Below are 11,087 nucleotides of genomic sequence, written 5' to 3'. Positions count from 1 at the left end.
CTGCTCTCTTCATCGAGCTCAACGTGCCAGAATCCATTCTTCGCGTCAGCGTGGCTAAAGCATTTAGCATTGGCAAGATCAGGAAGGAGATCATCGATCGTGGGGGTTGGGTAATGGTTTCGTTTCAGAGCAGAGTTCAGAGGTTTTGGATCGATACACAGACGAAGTCGTCCATCGGGTTTAGAAACCACAACCATTGCTGAAATCCAGTCAGTAGGCACGGTGACTAGCTTAATTATACCTTTCTTGGTCAGAGTCTCTAACTCTTCTTTCAGTTTAGGCTGAAGAGCAACAGGAACTTTGCGACATGGCAACTTAACAGGTTGCACTTTGTCGTCGACTTCAAGATGTAGCAGTCCTTCCAGTTTTCCTTCTCCTTGAAAAACATCTCTATAGGAAGACTTGATTTCATTCATGGTAACACCAGGCTGTTTCCTTGACTTCACATCATCACTGTGCTGATGCGACAGCAGCATAATACTCTCAGTCTCTACGGTTATAAGATTCATCTGTTGAACCGCTCTGGCTCCCAACAGAGGTCTGTAATCACCCTTCACGATGACAAATTCAACGCTGTATTTCCTCCCATTCTTAGGATTTTTCATTGAAATGCGGCGTTTCCCGACAGGTATAGTTTCTGTTCCATTGAACATAACAAGGGTTGTTGTGGATTTTTCCACTTTCTTCAGTTGTCTGTCATTGTAGATTTCAGCGTAGAGATTCTCAGGGAGAATATTGATCGTAGCTCCACAGTCCAACTGGAAAACAATAGTTTTGCGATTTAGAATCATACGGGCAAAGATACGTTTTGGAAATCCTTTGCCATTGGTGTCAGTCTGTTTTCCTTTTGAACTTACGGATAGCACATATTCCTCTTTCCCCATCTGATGATTCCTCATCAGTGTCCACTTGATGAACTTTATGCTGTCTCTGTTTGCCTTTATTTGGACATTTGGACGAAAAGTGATTGGGTTTATCACAGTGGGAGCAAACTTTACCCAGGCAGGGCATTTTTCCTTAACAAAAGGATGACGTTTGCCACAGAATTTACATTCCAGCTCTGAATGGTTCTTCTGTTTCCCTTTATGTTGCTTCTGCGTTTTCTGTGTGTGTTGGGTTTTGTTCTTATGTTTGTCCCTTACCTGCTGAACTTCGTCAACAGAAGCCATAGATTTCATTTGCTGAGAAGCCGATTCATGTGCTCTGCACACATCAATGCAAGATTTTAAAGTCAGTCTCGCATCCTGCAACAACCTCTTTCGAGTATTGTTGTCACGAATTCCAACCACAATTCTGTCTCTTATTAAGCTATCTTCCAGCTGTCCATAATTGCACGTCTTTGCAAGTGTACGAAGCACTGCAACATACGAGTCAACAGTCTCTGATGTCTCCTGGTCTCGGCGATTAAAGCAGTATCTCTCGTAAGTTTCATTGGTCTCTCCGACACAAAATGTTTCAAACTTCTGCAGTACAATGTCTATATCCTGTTTATCCTCTTCCTGTGTGAAGGTTAAACCATCAAGAATATCCAATGCATCCACGCCTATACAAGTCAGTAGGGTAGCAGTCCTGTATTTACTTTCCGAATCACAAAGTCTAGTTGCGATTTCATAATTGTCCCACATCCGCCTGAATTTTTTCCAATTCGTCGCCAAGTTTCCTTTCAGATCCAGTTTGGTTGGCAGTGGAATGTTTGTAGGGACATGTACAACATTAGGAGCTTGTATATTGTTAGCTTGTTCTTCCGCCATTTTCCAGGAATTACAATAACACAAGTCAGTGTGTCACATACTGGGCTTCCGTAGAAAATGCAGCACATCTATATAGAGCACAAGTGTCATGGAGCTTCACCAGAGTAAACTCGATTGTCCTATACGCGACATCGTAGAAATCCAGCTTACAGTGCAAAGGCCAAATGTCCGTACGGGCTTCCATACTTTTTTGCTCCAGCGTTGGGGAGAACAGTCAATCACACTAAAAATCAAGCTAATGTTCACAGAGTCCACTGTTATTTCCGTTTGCAATGTTCAGAATCGATTATTTTCACAGTGTCCATTCACAAAAATCACAAGTTTTGGCAAATAATGCGAATCTCAGTTCAGAAAGTCACTCACTGTCTGTAAACAACACTCCCGCGCGAGTCGAGCCACCTGCACGATCAGCGCACAGAGAAAATACGCCCAATGTCCGTTGGTACAGAGTTTCAAATTTACCACACGACTGGACGGGAATCTTATCCCAGTTCTGACACCATGTTTCGTCGCTTTGGGTGCTCCGGGAGTTGAATAATTGAACAGACTTCTGATAGTTCGAACGAGTCAACTGTTTTACTCAAGATAACATCGGAACCCTACAGCAGGGTCCTGCAACGTCGGACCAGGGGAGTATGTAAAACTATACTTGTTGGAAACGGACTTACGTTAGGCCAATTACGTGACAGACATGATATACCTGGGCAGCTGCTTCTGAAGTTAAAAGCCTTCAATGACCAATTACCCTGATTCGACAACAGAGATAAAGCAATTATCAGACAACCGTCAAAAGCACATGTCATCAGAGATCAGGTTTCAGCCCGTAATCAGAGATTATTGCAATAAAGACTATGAATCGGCAGAAGTTTACTGCTGCTTGTTTTGGACGGCTCCTCATCGAGGTATAAATAAGGCTGAGATGTGTGTGTTTGAGCATAAGACGACTCACTGCAGTCACGATGAAGACGTTCATCTGCCTCTGTGAGTATGCGACTAAAACTTTTAATTCTTCAGTGTGCCGGTTGTATCTGTCGCTAAACGAACCGTGTTCTCTGTACATGTATGCATACAACATACTCAGTCATAGTCACTGTGTTGGGTCGCCCGTTCGAATCTAGTTAACGCGGGTATTTTTCGCCTTACGTCAAGAAGTTCATACTTCTTACAGCGCACGCGCCGCTCTCTATGCACGCTTTACATCGATGTCACCACCAGACAAGCTTGATCTTTGGAGCCTGTACGACGCACGTAGGCATGTTCGAATCTAGTTAACGCGGGTATTTTTCGTCTTACGTCAAAAAGTTCATACTTCTTTCAGCGCATGTGCCGCTCTCTATGCACGCTTTACATCGATGTCACCACCAGACAAGCTTGATCTTTGGAACCTGTACGACGCAAGTAGGCATGTTTATGCTAAGCTTCACTACTGGTGTCCTCGCGCGGAACTATTTAATCAGTAATCAGTAATGAAATTATTACACGTGTTGGTAAGAATCATGTTGTGCATACTTTAGATAAAGGGAATACATATGTATGAAGTATTATAAGAAACAAAGGTTAAAGTGACGGTTTTGTGCTTTCTGGTATCACTTCCTGTCTCATCACCGTGACCCCAGTGACCTTAGAGTGGTTCAGGAATTTTATGCAAAATGTGCTCCTGGCGATGAAAATCGAACGAACAGAAAGCGGCGGACGTGCTGTAACGAGTACGCAAGAAGTTTCCATCTGATGTTCCGATTGAAATATGACAAATGTTTATAACCATTGTTTAAGTAAAAATATTCTTCACCTCAACATAAAATATCATTCAATTAAAAATGAACATGAAGACGATGCTTGTTCTGAAGTCTGTAGGTCCTCCACCTTCTCTTACCTCTACATGTAGTCTGGTCGCATTTATCGAACATCCACGGCAAAGCAGCTGTATTTCTTGTTCATGATAAAACATTGAAAAAAACGATCTCACTGATCAGGCAAGGAAAAATTAAAATTAATTATTAATTATTTTGCAGGTCTCTTTGTCATTTCTAGCCAGGCGGGTGAGTTTTTGCTTTTATTACCACTGGTTTCTTCTCCTGATTAGGACATGGCATCTGTGTTTATCTATAGTCCATTCACGTGTACTCGAAACTACAGAATTAAACAGGTTTACATTAAATCTAGTCATCTCCGTTTTCTATATACAATTCTTCTGATATACCAGTATAGCATATAGTATAGTATATACTGCTGTTACTGCAACCGTATGAGTTCACCATGAACCCGTTGATCTCTACTGTTTACACATACAGTTCCGTACTTGATAGACTGGTATCGCTGGTGTCGTTATTGCTGTTATTGTAGAAGCATGACTTCACACTGAACCTGTTCACTACATCTATTACTGTAGAAATTGGGGTTCAAACGGAACTTATTCATTTCTTGATAATACAAATAACTCTTGTCATAGCCAGGCTTTCACGATGTCGCTACATCTGCATGTGCAGAAATATAGGTTTTTGAAATGTGCGTCTAATTAGTTGGCCTAGCACTCCGTGCTGGAACACCTATTGAAATCGTTCGGATTTTTATTATTTTTTGGATGGGGGTCGGGGAGCTTTAAGAGCTGTAAAAAGAAAAGTTTTTATTGGGTGTTGTTGAAATTTTGTGATTTTAGAAACAAGGATCAAAACCTTTAAAAATCGTCTTCTCAAGAAGGAAGGAACGGATTCTTTTGAAATTTGATGTACTTTGCAGAGTGATCCCAGTTAGAACAAGTTTTAAAATTGTTAACTTTTTTCATTCACTTAATTTAAAAGGCCTCTAACTCGAGAACTCGGAAAGCTACGAAAATCTGAGACTTGCACCAAATTGTAGCCCAAGACATGTAGTTTCTGATGCATGTCAACAGATCTGAGCTACGATCTATAGTTTTCTCGCTAGAAATATTTAAATGACACCACCCTACTTCAGACATAGACATGTAAGCCTGTGCATTTAACATATGCTGTAGGTAATCTGCACCATAGATCGGCCGGCTGTCACTCAAAGCGAGAATTGAACAACTCTCCCTACAGTCTCCACAGTTATCAATGAACAATTTTCAATGTTTGCACGTAAAGTCAGCCCAGTTCGCAATGCATCATGGGTAATCCGCAACAATCCCGACGGCATTCCCCCATACCCCGTGCTATCACCAATATAACTCCAAAGCCAAGGTGATATATAGGAAAAATGTCTATCCACACAATACCTTGTGTCATGACAAGCCCAAAACATGGTTCTCTTATTTGACCAAAATCAACCGTTAAAGAAATATCGCGGATTTCAGTTTCTATTCAGGTCTAGACCTTACACGTTCGTAAGGAAGAGTCGGGCTTTAGAATGCCGCACAGAACCAGGTGCGGTGATCGACAAGACCTAACTCAATAAACACGCTGTGGTGATTTTCATCATTAGACGTATTTTATATGATATGATATCTGGTGGGGTTCAAATCCAGTCGATCATCTTTCATTTTTGTCGTGCTTTTTCTCCATGTTGCCTGTTTTTGTAAATACTGTTACAATTTGTACATGCAGGTTGACTGTGTCGAATTTTCCATTGTCTATGTACTTCGGCAGTTGAACAAAGCTATTCGTCTTTATGTGTGTTAGCATCTGTTGGTTTTCTTTTTTGACAGTCAGCTGGGCCTTGATGCTTGGTCACTGGTATCGCTTTATGGAACATAACAGCCATGATTTTGTTTGATTTTGTTTGTTCTAAAAAAATCAAATCGTTTACAATCTCCTGGTTTTAACTTGTTCTCGCCACGATATGGCTGAAATAATAGAGAAATAATTTATTTAGAACTCCAACTTGTAACTTCTAATTTCCAACTAGAACTAGCTTACCTGTTCTATAGTTTTAAGTTACAAGTTGAACGACATGTAGATCTATTGCCGCAGTGGCGTTAAGCTATAACCACTCCATGTATACTCACATGGGTATAAGCCTATCTCATCATACTTCATACTTTGCCCATTGTAGAATGAGTAAGGTATGTCCGTTGGTATTATGACTGCGTAACCATTCCCTTCTGCATTTTTTGTGTAGCTGTGGAGAAGTTCTTTGTCGTGCGGAACTCGGTGATTGACGCCCAGAACGACCTTGGGCGTGTGAATGACGCTGAGCCAGAAGACTGCGCCGCTAGGTGTCTGGAACTTGACACCTGTCAATCATTTGAGTACAAGGCGGAGCACCGGAAGTGCGACCTGTCGTCTGCTCGCATCGAGGACAATGAGCTGATCCGCAGCGTCCACGGCTGGGAGATTTACGCCATGTTTCCAAGTAAACCATTAAGTTAAATAAAATAATAACAAAAGAATCTCTAATAAAAAAACAATAAATAAAATGCAGGTATAAATGATGCTAATAACACCTTTTCATCCATGACAGCAAAATTTGATTAGTCGCATCACATGCAGATTTCAATGAGAAATCAAGTTTTGTCATAAACAAATCAAAAGCGGATTTAAATCTTAATGCTAGTGACACCTTAATGCGAAACTAAAGCTGTCCTGAAGACTTTGTTGAACGACTGGGCATGCATGTTTTCAGCTTCGAAAGTTTATGAAATCACGTACAACTTGTAGGCCCTATAAGACTTCTGCTCCCAGATCGATTGCAAAATGACGTCATTATTTCTCAGCACGCTGTGTATTTTGGGATTAAAAGTGAAGTAAAAGTTGATTGTAACATAGTGGTGCTTTAGACACAATTGTCATTATTCTTCATGAGAACTTGAACATCTCACAGGGTTTCAACGTTGTTTGGGAGGTTGGTATGATGTTTGGTTCATCATGTGCTGATAGCGCATGTTCGAGTTTCCGTTTGTCACCAACCTCTTCCCTTGTGTTTTTGTCGTTGAAAGTCTATTGTACAATTTGTGGGACAATCTGGGACGTTGCAGTTTATCTTGTTGGTCAGATCTAAACAACCAACCATCTGCTGTTGTTTTTGTGGATTGTTTGGAATACGCCATATTTCTTTACAGTTTGCCACTTTCCTTACTTCAGTCTCACAATACATTGCAGATTTTTGACACTATATTCTAGGTATAAAGCTGACATGTTTCTCAAATTCCTAGACAGAGCTCAAGTCGCCAAACTCACAAAGACCATCGAGTCTCACGTCAGTGAAACTGCCGAACTTCAGGCAGCCCTGGAAAGCGTCCAAGCTGATATCAAGAAAACGGAACGCCTCCTTCAGAACGCAACTGCGCAGGTCAGGAAGTCATATAATTATTTCCGCTTATGACGTTAAAGGGTTAAGTAAGATATTGCACTGCTATTGTGCGGCGATGAAACATTTGCGCAGTTTCATGATATTTTTCACTAGGCTTGACTGTGTTAAAATCGGATTGCTTATAAAAACGCACGAAAAGGTGAACTCTGTATCGTGGGTTTATGTGACGACATATTTTCTATCATATTTTATTTATTTATTTATTTATTTATTTCTTTATTTATTCGATTTTGTTTAACGCCATACTCAAGGATTTTTAACACACCTCGCGGCAGTCAATTTAATGATTAGAGGAAACCTGACTGCCTGTAAAGTGAACCAAATACTTTTGGCAACGTACTGACAGACATTTCAGCGTCTGACGTGCTTACATAGACGCCATATAGTAGCTGAAGACAAGTTCAGAGTTTATAAAATGTCCACAGCATAGGGCGAACCATTTATGTATGCATGCTCAGGGTTTTGCGTGGCACTTAACAATTTTTCAGTCATCTAGCGACGGGGAGTGATTAGGTGTGTGTAAATATACTGTACATGTGGCAGGGCGAGTCCAATCCTGGATGAATAATGGCCCTGGCGTCTCTGTTTTTCAGGTTGACACCATGATGGACGAGCGGGACGGGTTGGCTCAGGATATGGACACCCTCGTGGCTCTGCTCCAGTCCTCTAACGACACTCTCGCCGAGGTGATGGCATCCTACGAGGAACTGACCCAGGCACGTGACGATTTGGAGGAGACCCTCAGCCAACAGGAGGCTCAGGTAATACTCATTCGTGTCGCTGATTGGACACTACGTGGTTTCGTGTGGCATGCCAAACTTCTCATCAGTATCTCCCATCACGCTGTCTCGGGGATTGGTCAGTACGAGGTGTCGTCCGACTTGCAACTCAGTGCCTCAGTGATTGGGCATGATGTGAAATCCCCCGTGTTTCATCTGACTTGCCTCACCTATCACGTTGAGCCTTTCATCAGAATCTCCCGGTGAATGGTCGGCCAGTTAAACCGGCGACAGCTATTTTTCATCTCAGCAAATACTGAGAGAGCGAAATTGTATTTTTTAAACCATCTGTATTTAAAAAAAAGAAGTATTCACCGGTGAAAGATTAAAAACTGGGCTACATTGCATCTTCAGTAAAGATCCATATATGTTTGAGTGTAAATGAGTGGACTGGCTAAATTCAGCGCTGTTCCAGTTGATAATATTCTGACAAATTTTATAAATGAAACTTTAAGATGTAGTAGCATACATATACACTTTATGTTGTCAGATCACCGACTTGGAATCCTCTGCCTCGTCCTTGACCGAGTCGGTCGGGTTCAAGGACGATACCCTGAGGAAGATCTACGCAGCCAAGGCCGATACTGAGGCCGAGCTTGCAGAGGTCAATGGCGAGGTCAGCATCCTGCAGTCACGTGTCACGAGCTTGAACCAGCAAATACAACGTCTCGAGACTGAGCTAGACGCCGCAGACGATCCGGAAGTGTACACTGCACGTGACTGTTACGAGTTGTACAAGCTTCATGGCGTCAGGGAGGATGGTGTTTATGACATCTATCCATTCGGCCTCACCGGCAAGTCTGTGAAGGCTTTCTGTTACATGGGTGACGGCGGTGGATGGACGGTAAGACGTCAGTTATACTTACCATCCAAATATGAACCTGTCAACTGAACCTGTTAAATGGCAATTTATCAAACTTTATTTTTGTAATGATGGCAATAACATTGCTTGGCTTAACAACAAAATATAACGTTTACTACTTCGGGAAAGAAATGCCCTCAGAATTTCTTTTAACAACCATACCAGGAAAACATATAAAAGGATTTAGCAAATAGAGTATAAATATACATTGTACATTTCCATGTTAAATATTGCTGTGGTAATTATAATCAATTTAGTCAAAGATATATTTGTTGATCTCTTACTGCTTCATATGATGAATCAAATAAGGATGCCTCGATTCCATATTGTTTTTCCACACAGGTTATTCAACGCAGAGACATAGCAAGTGGATGTGCCCAGAAATTCGACAAATCTTGGAATGAATACAAAAACGGATTTGGAGACGCCGGCAGCGATTATTGGCTGGGTAAGTTGTTCTGGTCGCCGGTCTTCTTGTTCTGTATGCGAGGTACCAACTATTATTTCGGCCATTTCACAAGAGCAGACATGATTCTAGACTAGAAAGTCATGGTGCCGCCTCACTGGTAAGGCATGCCGCTAAGTATTCTAAAAATGTTCAATGTTTGTCCTAGACGTGACTTGACTCATGAACTAAGAAATAAGGTGATAACTGGTTTCTATCATGCAGACAGTTGCCAATAGGAAAACAGAGAAGAAGTTTTAAACCACTCCGCTGAGTAATTTTTGGTCTCTCTCTTTCTCTCCAGTCATGACGTCAGTGATTACACATATGTCCTTGGCTTGACTCGGCCTAAAGTATTAACATCTGTGATTTATCCCTCTCTTCTCTTTCAGGTAATGACGCCATTTCCTCCCTGACGACGCGTCACTCCGAACTTAAGGTGTACATCAAGACGAGTGTTGGTCAGCTCCGATACTCGCATTACAGGGATTTCCAGATGGACTCCAGCAGCCGCAACTTTAAGCTGAAGTCAGTTCGCTACATCGCAGGAAATGCAGGTGCGATATAAACAAACATAGTGTGTGCCACTATAGTGGCAAATTCTTTTCACAGAAAACAACCACATAACAAAACTATAAAAACAAAGCTCTGTTTGAGGAAAAGGTTCAGTGTTAATAATTATTTATGTTTCTTTGAAAAGTCACAACGTCAGGCTGAAATATGGTACATTCGCTATTAGCTAAGGGGAGTAAGTTTTGCCCTAAATATTCCATAACGGGGACGTTATATTTTTGACTTCCTATATAGATCTATGTCTGTAGGTTTTGTTAACCTATGCTAAACCTATGTAAAACTTCACGTGCTAATTGCTTTTAGTACAACTGTTCTTTATGAAGGTTTATTTTATTTGCAGGCGATCAATTGACTTACCTGCGAAACTACAGCTTCGGCACAAAGGACAGAGAAAACAACAACAACAGATGTAGTAGTACACAAAATGGCGGCTTTTGGTTTAAGACCACGAGATACTGCGCCAAATCTGGCTGGTGGGGATCCTGTAGTCGCTATCAGTACAGCTGTTCTACCACCAACGTGAACGCCAGGACGCCATCTTGGTCCCAGGCCTCTAACTGGTCTCTCATGAGGATCCGCACTCAGTAAACAGCTACGCTGCGCGGGAATACCGAACTACTTTTGATCGACAAGTGCTAAAGGCGCATTCGTCAAAAGCGAAACGTTGGCGAGTGGATTTGTATATCAGTTGTTAACGTCGATGGTGATGAGAGATATGCCTTAATTTCCATCAATAACTGGAAAAGTTTCACTTCAGCTCATTAAAACTTCAATAAACCAAATGTTTATGGTGGTTATGTGTGAGTTTTTTTGTTTGTTTAATATTTATCAGTCGAGGTATACGGTCTTTCTCTTTCCTCTCCTCTTCCTCTTAATGCCAGCCGCCGAGATATGAGCGAAATATCTTGAGTATGGCATAAAAACACCAATCAAATAAATAAATACGAACTATTGCTGAATTTGAGGTAAGTAGTAGAGTATGCGCGATTGGTGTCGCATTGAGGAGTGAGTTTTTGTGGTTTTGAGGAGGGTGTTTTTTGTGTGGGTCACTCCCAGCCCGGAGGTGTGTCAAGTGTGTGTCAGGTAGTGGTGATGGTGGGTTTTTTCCACGACGGGGTGTGTATACTAGAGTGGAGTGTAGTTTAATAGAGTACAGTATAGTAGTGGTGGTAGTGGGAGTGAAAAAAAAGAGGCAAAACGTCGGCTTGTAAAGTTGAGTGGGACAGCTCTTTGTCGCCAAAAACGGACCAATGGGTGAGCGGGATTTGCCCCAACACGGACCAATGGATAGCCCCCAAAACGGACGAGAAGGGGATTATGTAAGAAAAAAAGGACCAATCAGCGTGTGGTTGAGTTCCGCGTGGATAGGATAAAAGCTGGTGAAGACGACGACCAGCAGCCTGAACTGAACA

The 11,087-nt window shown here is 41.7% G+C and overlaps 1 protein-coding gene across 1 annotated transcript; it reads left to right on the top strand.

Moving 5' to 3' along the window:
- The first annotated feature begins 3,103 nt into the window (after nt 1–3,103).
- On the top strand, nt 3,104–10,385 carry LOC135463529 (angiopoietin-related protein 7-like). Its single transcript, XM_064740788.1, has 8 exons — nt 3,104–3,149; nt 5,826–6,059; nt 6,859–6,995; nt 7,610–7,777; nt 8,286–8,639; nt 9,000–9,105; nt 9,495–9,659; nt 10,016–10,385. Exons 1-8 carry the CDS (start codon nt 3,104–3,106, stop codon nt 10,261–10,263), a joined length of 1,458 nt encoding a protein of 485 aa, XP_064596858.1. The 3' UTR covers nt 10,264–10,385.
- The last annotated feature ends 702 nt before the right edge of the window (nt 10,386–11,087 follow it).

The sequence above is a fragment of the Liolophura sinensis genome, chromosome 3 (assembly GCF_032854445.1).
Source record: "Liolophura sinensis isolate JHLJ2023 chromosome 3, CUHK_Ljap_v2, whole genome shotgun sequence".
In the NCBI taxonomy this organism is placed as follows: Eukaryota; Metazoa; Mollusca; class Polyplacophora; order Chitonida; family Chitonidae; genus Liolophura; species Liolophura sinensis.
Note: the sequence above shows the minus strand (reverse complement) of the source record. Positions and strands in the feature narration are given on the sequence as shown.

Excerpts from the sequence above, each read along its gene's own strand:
- LOC135463529 (XM_064740788.1), top strand. The coding sequence starts at position 3,104 with ATGTCACCACCAGACAAGCTTGATCTTTGGAACCTGTACGACGCAA. Across the intron at positions 6,060-6,858 it reads GATTTACGCCATGTTTCCAA|ACAGAGCTCAAGTCGCCAAA; the intron begins GTAAACCATTAA and ends TCAAATTCCTAG. Across the intron at positions 6,996-7,609 it reads TTCAGAACGCAACTGCGCAG|GTTGACACCATGATGGACGA; the intron begins GTCAGGAAGTCA and ends TCTGTTTTTCAG.